General features: G+C 32.1%; 1 protein-coding gene across 1 annotated transcript; it reads left to right on the top strand.

Annotated features, from left to right (window-relative positions):
• Positions 1–3,611: 3,611 nt before the first annotated feature.
• On the top strand, positions 3,612–12,809 carry LOC107451480 (uncharacterized). The gene is made up of 3 exons (XM_016067596.3): positions 3,612–3,888; positions 6,210–6,416; positions 11,344–12,809. Exons 2-3 carry the CDS (start codon positions 6,229–6,231, stop codon positions 12,002–12,004), a joined length of 849 nt encoding a protein of 282 aa, XP_015923082.1. The 5' UTR covers positions 3,612–3,888; positions 6,210–6,228; the 3' UTR covers positions 12,005–12,809.
• Positions 12,810–14,915: the final 2,106 nt, after the last annotated feature.

Here is a 14,915-nt window from a genome sequence, read left to right as displayed (position 1 = left end):
ATTTCATATAATTTCCGAATATTTTACGGTAGACATAGGAATTAGTTAAAATATTTTGTCGCCTGCAAATTTTTCAAAAAACTTCTTTCTCCACCCGTTTTCTTTACTGAGAGCAGGATGAATGCATACACAGATGAATCAAAACTAAATGCCAATGGTTATGTGGGAGTTGGTATCGCATCAGAAAATAACCCACTATTTTCGTCTAGGAGCTACGAAATCTGTATTTGAAATCTTACGTTCAATACAGAGCGGGATCTTAGGAAGGGATTGGCAATTTATATGCGGGATCTCAGACAAATCAGTGAAAAAAGAGTTTATCGACCAACAAACCCCTTTGGAAGAAGTTTGCTATGGATTTGTTGCTTCAGGATCAATTTGGAGAAGCACATCAATCCAAGTTAAAGGAAAGATTAGGGAAAAAGTCCAAACTGAAACCGTCATTAATCTCCCGGAGTATTATTGAAATTGATTTCTCGCTGCTTTTAGAATAACGATAATGCCAGATTGTCTCTATGCTCACCTTTACGCATGGGCGGATCGTGAATTTGTGGGGCCCTGGGCTGAAACTACTTTGGGGCCCTAATAGCCATTTTGTCAAAAAACTGTTTTCTATAGTGATGGAGGTAAGTATATAGAAAAAAATAGGACAATAAAATAATTTTATTTATTTTTTTATTTATTTATTTTTATTTGTCTATACAAGCAGCAACTGTTCAACATTATTGCAAAAGAAATTGACAGGTTATGTGTAGTTATGTTATATAAATTATAAAGCAACCTTTCTGCATTTTGGTGCTGCAAACTCCTTCATTTGTTCATCACATTGTAAGTCCTTCGTTAAATCACAATTTATGGAAAGAACTGATAAATGATTTAGTCGATGGTTCGACATTGTTGTCCTATATTTGTTTTCTATATATGACATCCTGGAGAAAGAGCGCTCAGTTTCACAGCTAGTGATTGGCAAAGTTAAAAATATATCTAAGATAGTGTAGAAATTTGGGAAAACATCAACAAATTTCTTTTTATAAATTAGCATAAAAATTTCACTGCTTAGACTGAAGTAAATAAGCTTTTAACTGAATGCACTCATTCACTAAATGCTCGTCTACGTCATATGGATAATACTCAACAATATTACGTACACTTTCCAGATCTATGTTTTCCATATTTTTGTCTTGCAAATCCATTAAAAATTTGAATTTCTTGCTATACATCTCATTGACTTGGCTCCTTTTACTTAAATCCATAATCAGCTTATTCAACGCAACGTTTAGCGTGTCGCTTTCAAATTTTTCTGCGCCGTATACTGAGAATTTATTTGTAGACTTATCTGAAAATTTTGGAGTAATGCGTCCCTTGTTTATGTCATTGTAGTCTATTCCCACACTAGTACTTAATTTTTTAGCTTTCTCTTCGTAGTCCTTTGGTTTCTGATCTGATTGGTGCCTTATGTTGTACATGAAGTCTTTTGATGATACAATTTACTTGTTGCCTTCAAAAATAACTTGTTGCCTTCACGTGTCAACCACACTAACATTGATTTCTTATGTTCATTAGAATTTTCATGATTTTCTAAACAAGTTCCTATGTATTTCCAATCAGAAAATCCGGTGGGTATTGAGAAGGAATTTTAGAAAAAAGTTTGCAAGCCAAACAAAAAAAAAAGCACCAACCCTGGTTGAATAAAATAACCAAGATCTTTCTAGTGATTGACCATTTTTCATTTTCCTAATGAAATACCTATTTGAAAATGTTCTGTTTTGTTCTTTGTATTTCTTTATTGAAACTGAATATAGATTTTTCGGATCTTTATTTTGAAAGTCAGTCATTTCATGTGAGAGTATGTCATTAATAAAATCATTATTTAGCAATTCTGGCCACAAGCTCACGTCAACATATTTCTCAAACTCAAACTTAAAATTCTCTAAATTTCTTTCCGCCTCGGTATTACCGTCCTCTTGCTGAACACCAATATAGTTTTCAGTGGGATCAGAGGGTTTCTGGTAGTCAAGACAGTTATTAGTAAACTAAACAAGTTTGTCACTTTGACGACGAAAACAGAAGTACGAAGAAAAAAAATTACGTCGGGCGTTAAGCGGCGCTGCGAGAAGTCGGTACACAAGCGATTCCCCGTTTCGTTCGATAGACGCGCACATGCATGTGTTGATTGATCTCAGGGTTGCCAATCTTACAATATATTTTTTTTTAATATTAGACATTTTTTTAATTCAAAATATCACCTATTGTTTCCAGTGGGGACTGGGGCCCTTTGTATCCACGGGGCCCTGGGCTGCAGCCCAAAAAGCCCTTAAGTAGATCCGCCCCTGCCTTTACGGACGTAAAATCGTTAATAGCCCTGCTTGTCCCTGTGATGCAGCAACCAGGTGTTGACTTCGGATCATCTCCCCCTCTGCCCAGCTTTGAAAAAAGAATATATTTACTATTGGGAATCTATAGTTTGTCCATAGAAAGAACTCCCCTCGCCACAAAGTCTATGGCTATCTGCTGTTATGGAAACTAGAAATAACGCATTTCAAAGAGGGTAGCTTTTCTCTTACCTGATTTTCTTTTCTTTTTCTTGCCTGTCCGAGTCGAAACCTGTCTTAAATATTGATCTAAACAGTTAAACCTCAAAACCATAGTCACTGACACTGCTCCAGACGAATGGCGAGGGGAGTTCTTTCCATAAACCGACAATAGGGAATATTTATTGAGTTTAACTCCTTGGCTCTTTCTCTTCTTTCATAGTTCAGTTTTATTTGTTTGTACTTTGCTTGTTATTAGTTCTTATTTGTGTACCTCTTTCTTCTTTTCTTATCTTTTTTTCGGGGATAAAACTGCGTTTACTCTCGCTTTACTGGTTCTGGATTAGAAATAAAAAATAAATAAAACTTTTCCTGACCGCAGTTTTACTAACACGAATAAATAATATTGAAGACGAAAACTAGTTGCCTAAAAACCGATAAACGCCAGAAATAAAATAAAATCGGTTTTTATTCACTTATTTATTTCTTTTTAAATTTCTGGTGATCAGGTGAAAGAAAAATTTTGTAAACGTTACATATATTAATACAAATCTTTTAAATTATTTCTGTTTCTATGACGACGTTCTTTCTTTTTTTTTTATTAGTTTTATGGACAATAATTTGTTATATTGTGTGGCGTGTTTTCTGAATTAGTACTATTTTCAAACTCACTGAAAGTATAATTTTAGAATTTCGCGTTACCATGGCAACCGACATTATGAATGATATAGTAAATGAAGTAACTGAAGGACGAGGAAATAAAAAAGAACATTCAGAAAAATCAGTGAAGAGGCGTATTAACTTATCAGTCAATTAGCTAATTAGTGTGTCAGCTTATTAATGTACTAGTCGTTATATAAATCAATTAATTTATTAACTCAGAATTTCAGGTACAGTAGTCAATGACCAAATATATCATTATTATCATTACGTTGAATACTTTATTATTACTATACTTAATTTTATATAAATATTAAGCTTATTATTATTATTAAATACATAAATAAATAATGCAATAATATCATCATATTTATTTGTATGCTTTTCTTCTTTCTTTCGTTCATTTACAGGATCTTAAGAAATGCGGTTTTTGACCTTATAAAAATCACACCTGAGATTATAGTAAGACTGTCAATTAGTAAAAAAAGGTAGGAATATTGATTGAATTCGCGATATCATTTCAAGGGAATGCAACTTGTTTTTGTGATCAGCAAGACAAGTTGGCTTCGATTCTTCAAGGTCATGACTGATAGAATGTTCTTTTAGACTGCTTCATTTATTTCCATTGCAATTTCCAGTGCAATTGATTGCACTTATTTTCATAACAGGCCTACTTGTGAACTTCGTCTCTGTTTTGGTAAGTACGAAGAATCAGAATTATAAATTATTTTGTGTAGAAATATTTGTATTATAATATTATTTTCCTAAGCAATATTTTTGGCTTTTCTATTGCCGTGCAATCGGAAAAAAAAGTTATAAAATTGAGATTTTCATTAGGCACATTGATATGATAAACTACAATGCAAATTAATTAATGAAGAATTTTAAAAAAATAAGTCAAATATTAATTTTTTTTTCTTTCGGTTTCTGAAATTCTGCCTTAACCCCTCGGGGACGGGTGATTCATAATAGCATTCGTACAAAATCAGAACGTAAATAAATAAAAAACGGTAACTTAAATGTAGGTATTGCTAATTTGACAGATTTACTTTAATTATTGTTAGTTTAATCATATGTCTAGTCAGTGTTAGTGACTAAATAATTTTATCTTGAACTAAGTAATAGTGAATTAAATAAATTAAAGCTCCACTCACAAATAAACTGCTAAAGAAATTCTTTGGTTACCAGTTTTATCTTTTTTCCCTGATTGATGCGGTTTTATGCTGCACGTGTTTCATACAGTCAGCGCGAAAGGATCTCAATTCAACTCAACTATCTTAGGAGAAGAGAAAGGGTGGTAATCTATGTGCTTTAATTTAAATGTTTTTAAGACAATTAATTTTAATTTTACAAAAAAACTGGTGATGAATATTTACTCTATTTGACAATATTTTTCGATACGTGTAAAATAATACGAGGCCGTCACCCAATCACTAATTGAGATGTTAGTGCGCGGTATTTTAGAGTCTCTATTAGAATTGCTTGTTTTTAGATTTTTGATAAATATCTTTTTTATGCAATTAGCAATAATAGAATTTTTTTTAGCGTCATTCAATCGGTTTTCATTAATTTAAACTGTAATAAAATTCTATTTTAAAAAATTTAAACATAGAGAAACATACAATTTTAAATTAACGATTTAAAACCACAAATCGAATAATTTTATTTGCTTTAAAATTTTGAGAAAAATTTTATAGAAGTTCGAAAAATTATCAAGCAATATTTCTCCTACTAAAATGATCCCTTTATTTTCTACTTTTTTTTTAAAAAAAAAAAAGTGTAGTGCTGTCTAATAATACTATATTATAAATAGTTTGTTAATGCAAAAAATGTTCAGAAAACAGAAATTAAAAATTTTACAAAAAATCCAAAATGGCGAGGGTAGAGTAGATTAGTCTTAACGTTGGATACTATTAACAAGGGGGAAAAAATATTGTCAAGCCGCTTTTCTCGTAATCTATCGTGAAGCACTTACATTGTATTTTCAATTGAACGGCAATATAGGCATATATAATTTCTTACTAAGTCACATGTAATAAGAATTTTCTAAAATACTTCATAATGACTAATTAATGTAAAAATCATCACTTGAAATTTATAAATTTTTCGCTTAACAGCTTTAGACCAAAAAAAAATTTTTTTTTGCCTTCAAATTACAAAATATAAAAATTATTAAATTCATGCACAATTATGGACAGCTGAATCAATGTGCTGTTGCTTATCTGTATTCATAATTCTTTATTACTGATAATAAAATTAAATGAGATTTAATTTTAGGAATAAAGGAATTTATCAATATGGATTCAATACCCTCAGTATATGTGCCGTTTGCCAATTTTTACACAGTAAGAGGATGATTTTTTATGGTTCCAAAAAAATTTAGCGATCGAATGTTCGATTCATTGTTAAAGGGATTTAATTACGAATTTGACAACTATCGGGAAATTTAAATTATTCAATAATCGGTCATCTAAATTTGAATCCTATCCAGACCATCAGCCAATAAAACTCTGAATCTTCCTCCGATATCCTAGAAATCTACTATTATTTTATTTAATAACAGTTGGAAACATTTTGAATTGGAAGGAATACAAATTCTTGCATCATTCTAAAGAATGCAATTTTATAAGGCAAAATACAAAATACGAACAAAATCAGACGAACAGTTTGCAAGAAATTTCGAATTTTCAAAAAGATGGATCTCTAAAATATCTCACTTTCGATTGTCTTTAAAATAGCTCGCCCCCCCCACCAAAACCAGTTTGATTGCCCGGTTAAACTAATCGCTTTTTTCTACTCCTTTTTATTTCTCTTCAGAAATAAAGCAGGGTTTAATGTTGTCTGTCTCCTTTCCCCATAATGATTCGTTACAGTTTGTCTTTGGTTAAAAGTAAGTACGGATCTTTGATGTGCATACTGTTTTGACTTCCCTGACCAGGATTCTAAAAATATATATTAATGGTAGTCATTAGAGAAAACCAAGTTATTTTTTTTATTCAATTTCGTGTGTATTTACAGATTCTAGAGAAATATTGCCATGGATTTCTTACTGATTCTATTGTTCACCACTGTTCATTGCTTATTCAATCCTGCTGGCGCAGCACCGATTCCCTTAGAAATGGTTGACATGACTTATGTATTTGACAACGACACTCTGCACTGGCCGACAGCAGACAAATTTCAGCTCTTAGTTAGGGCAAATGGAACAACGGAGGCAGGATTTTGGTAAGATAAAAAATCCCCTTTCATACAATAACTCAAAAGGATAGAAAAACAAGCTACAAAGTTAACACTGTTATATTCTTATATAGTTTTAGTATATATGTTTTAAGTCAATAAAATCGTACATTTATACATTTTCTAACCTTAAGTTTTGTCTTCTGTATACTGCGAAATATATTAGAATAAAATAGGAATTTTAGATTGGATAGGATAATAGCAATTTTTATAAACTAGTTTAAAATGGGCATTATTAACTAGCAACTTTACTGATGAGCCTTTGAAATTAAGCATGGAGTTTAGTCGATAAGTTAAGGGTTAATCAGGCCTGTTAGAGATGAGAAAAAAAAAAACAAATTTAGTAAAATGGAAGCAGTTTTACGAATTTGCTACCACTAGAGAATACTTGGAGAATTAAGCAACATATATTTAAAGGCAAAAAGAGATGTCCTTGTTTCCCATTTATTAAATATTTAATTTTAATCAACTTTTTAAAAGAAATTTCTGTACAATTTGCACTTCATATATAAAGTAGCATGCAAAATAAGAATTATATTTTGTAATATGTTTACAATCTAAATTTTCCCTCTAAATTTTGTCTAATTTAAAAAAAAAGGCTTTTTAATCAATCAATGATTCATTTCTTTTTCTCTCAATATTAAAACAAATATCTTAAGGGCCACCTCTCCTGTTTTGGATGTTAAAATTTACGTTATTTTTTATTTTGCGGTACAAATATAAACTTTAGAAACTTAAAATAATGTACAGAGAGTGCGATATTTATTCATAATTTTATAATGATGCTTAACTAACTTTAAAGTTATACATAGCTTTAATTACTTTAATTGGCGGGTACTGTTTAATAATCTTCGAGAATTTGATCAGCAATATCATTACTTTATTTTGTACAACTTAAAAAAATTTTTCGCTTAGTTTTAATTGAATCAGTGTCAAGCGTGTGTGTTTTAGTTGAATCAAGCGAATAATCGTTTAATTTTTCTGTAGTTGCTCATTATAAACTTTTATAACTCAAATATCATTAATAAAAAATATTTCGTAAGTCATAATTTGGGAAAATGTCACTGAAAATAATTTAAAAATAGCAACTAATTAAATGAAGTGATAGGTTGCTAGGTAATTATAAATTTAAATATATAATTCGAAGCTGATATTGCTCTCCGAGTTTAATCGGATGTTCCATCTCAGCGTCAAAAAAGATTCCGAACATGCAAATTTCAGTTCCTAGGAAAAATGGAACAACGGAGCAAGGATAGTGGTGAGATTTAAAAATCTAATACTTACAATCATTCATAAGGATAGAGGAACATTTATAAAGTTAAAACTGTTATATTTATAGATAGTTTTAATGTATAAGTAAAGTAGTGTAAAACCACACAATAAAATCGTACATTAATTTCTTTTTAACCTAAATTTTTGATATTCGTAGACACAGCGTGATATATTATAAGAAATAAGGATTTATATTTTTAGTAACTCGTAAACTTGTTTGGAGTGGTTCATTCCTTACTCAAAGCTGAAGTAACGATTACCCGCCTCATGACGTCACGCCGCACACAGATCTCGAAAATCATAATTGAAGGATATTAAACGAATGAGTTAAGAAATGAGTTGAATGTTCGACACTTTTCAGACAATAGCTGTCAAACTTAACACTGATAAAAAATTATCTCTGTTTAAAAATATAATATTCATACATTTTCTTATAGTTTAAAAAAATAAAATTTTAAAGTAGAAACATTTCTCAATGGTTGCCGTCATCGTTTTATTACAAGTTCCTAATTTTAGTTTTCAAATTTGACAGTTAAATAAAAAGAAAGTGTATAGAGGCACTTTTATTGTTGTTCGTTTAACAATAGTTTATAAATTGGGATGTCTAATTTTAATATATTTTCAGATATTTATACATTATCACTAAGAAACAAAAACATTAAATGCTAATTACTAAAACAAAAATAATCAGTGAGTATATAATAACAGAAATATTAGACATAAATATTTAAAATTAATTCGTTATAATTAAAACAAAAATATTTTGAATAATGACATTAAAAAATACATTCATTATGAAATTGGAAGAAATTTACTAACTTAACTGACGAAATAACTCTTATTTTTGAGGTTCAGTATTTTATTTTCTTCGACCTTGTTAATTTTTTTCTTCTTATTTTCTGTTACGAGACGGTATTGGTTTCAATGGCTAATAAACGAAATAATAAACGTTTAAGCGAAAAACATAAAGCATAATGCTTTTTTTATTCACAGAAATTCTTTTAGTGTATTTAATAATTCATTTGATGTCACCTTTATATTTTCATAAGTAAAACATGTAAAATTGAGTTTTCTCATTTTGTGTTTTATAATAATTCTTGCCGGTGATATTTGACTGTTAGTTTTTTTCAATCAGATAGATGAGAATAAAATTACCTCAAAATAAAAATAAAAAAATGATGGAAAACTATGAATGCATTGAAATAAGTTTAAAAAAAGAATGCTAATTAAATGTGAAACAATTTATTTTTAAAACTAGCAATTGATGCTGCGCCGCCGTGACGTCACTGACTGAAAACAGAAGCTCGGAGCAGCACGAGTCTCTTCAAACGAAAGACCTAACCCTTATATTCATTCTTTAGCCCTGTATTAAACTAGCCAATTTAATTATGAGCCATATAATGTTTTGAAATTAAGCATAATCACATCATGCTTAATTATAAAGTTCAATTTTCTGTCGATAATTAAATGTCTAAAGAGGACTGATGAGGCCGAGAAAAATTTGAAAAGAGATTGGCAAGTGTAATGGAAAGCAGTTATACGAATTTTCCAATCTTACAAATAACATAAAATATATCTAAAGGTAAAAGCGACGAACTTATTTCCTAAAATTAAACTGAGTTTAAGAATTAAAAACACCCTAATAATAAAATGTACAAATACAAAGATATCACCCTGAACAACTTTTGTTCCAATGGTCGGATTTTCACGTATTAAATGGGCTCCAGGGGGTGACCTCAAATATGCTAATTAATATTAATTATTAACTTCTTACTATTAATTCTACTATTAATTAACTTCTAACTACTACTATTGACTAACCGAAATCAGAGACAGAAATGTACTTTTTCTGAACAAACATGTAATTTTTATACATACATGTTTGAATTTACCCTCAAAACAGAGAGAGGGTTAGAAAAAATTTCAAATATTTGCATATCTATATAAGGAAGGTTTTTTTAAATTTTTTTTTAATATCCGTCGTTGAACAGCCGAGCCAATTTTAGGTTCACAACTTCTAATGTTCAACTCCGTAGCCCTGTAATTTTGAACCAATCCAGAAGACAAGGAAACTCTCGGATCAGTACCCCCCAGATGTATTGATTTGTTATTAGGAAATGGTGGACTTTGCGACTCGATTGATTTTAACGTGCATCAGTCACTATTTACTACATGGGGAGTCAACAGCCGGCCTGCGATCGAATCCACGAACCGTTGGACATGGTCCCAGTAACCTACCAAACAGGCTATCCCGGACCCTATATATAAGGATGGTTTTATAATTTTATAACTGTCGTTCAACAGCAGACCCAATTATTGGGTTTACGGCTACTGAGGTTCATCTCCGTAGCCTTGTAATTCTGAATCCAATCCAGAAGACAAGGGAACTCCTGAATCAAGTAGTGGGAGAAATTTGCCTTCGTGGGGAGGACTTTTTGTTGGAACTAACCCGCATTTACGTTACATGGAGAGGAAGAAAACGAGAACCTTCCACGGTTAGCCTGATGAAAAGGGGACTCTAACCCATGGTCCGTCTACCTCTGGGGAAATTTTACGTGAGCGCTGTGGTCGGTGCAAGCCGGATGCAGAATTCGTATCGACCAGCCATCGCCGGGATCCAACCCCGGTTCACCTCATTGGAAGGCGAACACTCTATCCCTTGAGCCATCGCGGCTCATATAAGTATGATTGACCGTGTAAGGATAGGCACAGATGTCGCTAGGGATTGAAATTCGTCGTAAGACTAACAGGTTGCTACTTCGGAATGATTTTTACGTCTAAGCGTGAAAAAGTGCACCATTCACCATTATTACACTTGAAGGTGCTCACAATATCACTAGCTCTTTCAATTTAACTTTCCACGAAACGAACAACAAATGAATTCGGAAGTCCTCACAAGCATGTTCTAATGCTACACAAAGGACAACAACCTGCTATATTTTACATGATTATAGCCAAATAAGGGATAACACTCAAAACGTAGCAAACCTTACACTTTATTTATAATGTGATGTTAATTTTCTTAAATTTGTTTCAGGTTTTAAACCTGTTCGAATTTATAAATCACAAAAAACTCGTAGGTATTGTAAAATTTTACGTAAATTTGAACGAATATCACAGTAATAAAACTTCCTAGAATATTAAGCTTTTTCACACATCGCGTCGTAAGCATGACAGAAGCGGATGGATGCACCGGTAGTCGGTTACTATTATTACTAACTGGTCAACATTAATAATAACCAAATAAATAAGCAGGTTAAAGTGCATAATTTAATAAAATTTATCACATTAGCCGGACATTATTAATGTCCAATGAAGTGAGGTCAATGTCATACTTTCACGTTTTTATTGGGGATATTTCCGTATCATGATCTGCCACGCCAACTACAATCGCCAAGGCGCCAAATTAGTTTTAATCTAGAGGGGAAAAAACACATGTAGATGTTTGCCCGGGGTTTGCTACAAGTTATACAAACCTATTAGAAGTGACTTTTCCTCGTAACCATGGTACCCGATACGACGCTAACTGATGTCTGGAGGAGTTCTCCTGAAAGCCGTACTATACACCTTAAGTAAATTATTGTTTGTTTATTGTATCCACAGTTTAAAATAGGCAATAAATCAATGAAAAATTTTCTTTCAGGTTGCAAATGGAAAGTTTATTCTCTGGCGTACACGTCGGAACCCATATGGATGCTCCTTGCCATTTCGCCAAAGGCAGTTGGTGCATTGATAAAATTCCTCTCAACCATTTAGTTGCTCCAGCAGCCGTCATAGACATTACCAAACAAGCTGAGCAGGACAGAGACTATCTTGTGCAAGTGCATGACTTAATTCAATGGGAGATCTTTTCTGGCAGAAGTCTTGATGGCACAATCATCATGCTGAGATCCGGATGGGGACGCAGATGGGGAAACAGGGAGTCCTTCACCGGAACTCCTGGAAACGATACGACTCAGTTGCATTTTCCGGGAATGTCTGCAGAAGCTTCGGCGTGGTTAGTCGAAAATAGAAGTGTCTACGGTGTGGGGACAGAAACGTTGTCAACTGATAATGGAAGATCTCAAGATTTCATGGCACATAGAATTCTACACGCGGCTAATATTTTTGGATTGGAGAATGTGGCAAACGTGGAAAAAATACCTATTTATGGAGCTACTTTATATGTAATGCCAATGAAAATAGGAAATGCGAGTGGAGCACCAGTTAGAATCATTGCCACTTTTCCGAAACCTATGTTTGCAGCTCAAAGTGGAAAATTCAATCCTCAAAGCTTTTTGAGACCAATGACCTTTTACTACTAAATAAAACAAAGATTATAACATCTCCTTAATAAATAGAGCTAAAAAAAACTCTAACAAGTACTACATGTTTATGCATGCTTGAATATTTGTATTACATGAAACTTTCGTAACAAAAACTTTCAATGTAATCTGTTATACGTTTTTTTTCGTTCTGTTTTTTTTCTTCGGTACTTTATATGATTATTTCATTTTTTTTATACTTTATTTCATTCATAGGCAACAAATATAAGGAAGTTTTGATTCAACTGGATTCATATGATAAGCTTTTAATGATAATGATTGATCAATTTAGTCAGATTTATAGCTCGCAATAATTGGACTGTATTCACTTAATAATTATTTATTTTATACCAGTATTCTATACTCTCTCATGAGTCTGTTACACATACACATACACTGCTGTTTCAGCACTCTGTCTTACAGGCAGTTAAATTCATTCCACGCTTACAGAGCCATCCATGTGTTGGATGAGAATTAACAATGATATTGCTGTATGCTGAGAAAATTGAAGCATTACAACAATATAAACATTTCTAAGAACTTCGCGAAAGGGCTTAATTTGTTAATAACGGATCATTTTGGAATTTCAATATTCACATCTCTCATTGAAGCAGAAAGAATTTTGTTCATTTCATTTGGTTTCATCAAGTATTCAATGTTCCCCTTTAAAAAAAAAAATTTCAAGCATTTACTGAGACAATCTCATTATTAACGTTGAGAAAAATCATGATGAAACTTAATTTTCATAAAAAAAATGCAACCACTCATATTAACTATATATTAATAATAAAAGGAATTAATCGTGTGTCTGTTTGTTCTTCTGTTTACCATTTGCGCTACGATCCTGATTTTCAAAAATGTTCATTAGTTTGTTCAAAAGAGTTGTGAAAATAATTTTTCAAACGGATAAGCAATACAAACGATATAAATTAAAGACGTTTCTGTTATTAAAATAATCTATAAAATAACACGAGTAATATTCACTAATTTACAGCTCTATTTGAAGAAAAACCAGTTTCATTGGGAATTTATAGCATGTTCTTTAATAAATTTTCATCTTTGATTCTTTAAGTATGGTAAGCTTTTGAAAAATTAACGTGGATGCCATATAGGACAAAAGTAGCCTTTGTCAATGGCTACAGGGTGGCTAAATTGAACAAAAACGATTAAAAAATATAGTGCCAATCTCCACTTTTTTCGTCAAAAATGCACCCAATGTGCATTTTTTTATAATTGTTTTTTAAATAGGCATTGAGCTATTAAGAATGTTTTATATTATTCTGAAAATTGCCTTATTTCACACGATCTTAAAGGTTCGAGGGGATGACCTCAAATTTGCTGATTATTCAGTGCAGATGATATTTTAAGTTACGAAATCAGGCACAAAAACGTACTTTCTCTGAATATACATGCCTTTTTTTTCGACGGATTTGGATTTTTGACCCCTAAGATATGGGGGTAGCCGCAATGTGGTAAATATGATCCCCATAGTTTGGTCAGGAGAGAGTCCAAAGTTTAGACCTCTTAATGTTAATTTTCTTTTTGTGTATTTTGCCCTTTTTCTAGAGCTTTTTAAGCGAATTGAAAAAATTTTTGCACACAATTATAAAATCTGTTTATCAAAAGATAATTAGTATTTATTATTTTATAAAATAAATAGTCGAGCAAAAATTTTAATTGTAAGGCATAAAATTTCTTACGTCATTTTAAAGTGTGTAATTTTATATGGCGAACTACAAAATTTGATCGAAATATTTTGAATAGCTCCTAAGAAATCAGATTTTAAATGTATGACTTCCTTAAAATTTGATATCTCAGAAACCGTTCAACCGATTTCGTTCAAATGTTGTAGTTTGATGAGTAAAATTACAGGCTTTAAAATTATATAAAAAATTATAATTCCGACTATTATTCATTAAAATAATAAATATCTACTAAAATATATTTTTTGCATGGGATCTTTGCATCTTTGGATAAACGAATTTTATAATTATTTGCAACGAATTTTCAATTCACTTAGAAAGTTCTGGATATATGTCGAAATACACAAAAAGTAAAAATAACTTTAAGAGTTCCATATATGGGATCACTCTTCTGCTCAAACTTTAGGGAGAGTATTTCCCAGATTGCTGCTGCTGATTGATTGTCCCTGACAGCTCTATGTCTAAGGTTCCGACATTCTAGTTCAGGCCCTGGAGATCGTTGCTGGGTTCATTTCTCAACTGAAGAGAAATTTTAAGGAAAAGGTTTGAAATAAAATAATTCTCAGAACATTATAAAATATTCGTAATAATTTCTTATTTATTAAAATAATAATAAAATGCAGACAGTGCGAGTTTTTGGCGAACAAAGTGGCGATCGAGTGGCAACTGGCTGATAACTCTTTAATCGCAATTTCTTTAGTCGTCCTGTGGCAAGTGGCGACCGTTCATTTTGCCCAATAGTTTGGGACTACAGTGCTGACGTGCAATATCCTCAATGGTAGATTGATCATGGGCCAGAGTCCCCTTGCCTCCAGGCTAACCGTGGGAGGATCTCGTGGTCTTCCTCACCATGTAACGCAAATGCGGGTTAGCTCCATCAAAAAATCCTCCACGAAGGAAAATTTCTCCCAATACTCGATCCAGCAGTTCCCTTGTCTTCTGGAATGGGTTCAAAATTATAAGGCTACGGAGTTGAACATTACTTGTCGTAAACCCAAAATTGGGTCGGCTGTTCAACTACGGATATAAAATAAAATAGTTTGTGACTGAGCCGTAGAGGATCAGAGGATAGAGCGTTCCCCTTCCAATGAGTTAAACCGGGTTTGAATCCCAGCTATGGCTGGTCGATACGAATTCCCGGCTTGCACCGATCACAGTGCTGAGATAAAATATCCTCAGTTGAAGACGGATCATGGGCTAGAGTCTCC

Source organism: Parasteatoda tepidariorum, chromosome 3, assembly GCF_982258835.1.
Source record: "Parasteatoda tepidariorum strain Cologne lab strain chromosome 3, Ptep-v5.0, whole genome shotgun sequence".
Lineage (NCBI taxonomy): Eukaryota > Metazoa > Arthropoda > Arachnida > Araneae > Theridiidae > Parasteatoda > Parasteatoda tepidariorum.
This window is presented reverse-complemented; position numbering and strand designations above follow the sequence as displayed.

Coding starts and splice junctions, on each gene's coding strand:
- LOC107451480 (XM_016067596.3), top strand. CDS start 6,229: ATGGATTTCTTACTGATTCTATTGTTCACCACTGTTCATTGCTTATTC. Junction 6,417..11,343: donor ACAACGGAGGCAGGATTTTG/GTAAGATAAAAA, acceptor ATTTTCTTTCAG/GTTGCAAATGGAAAGTTTAT.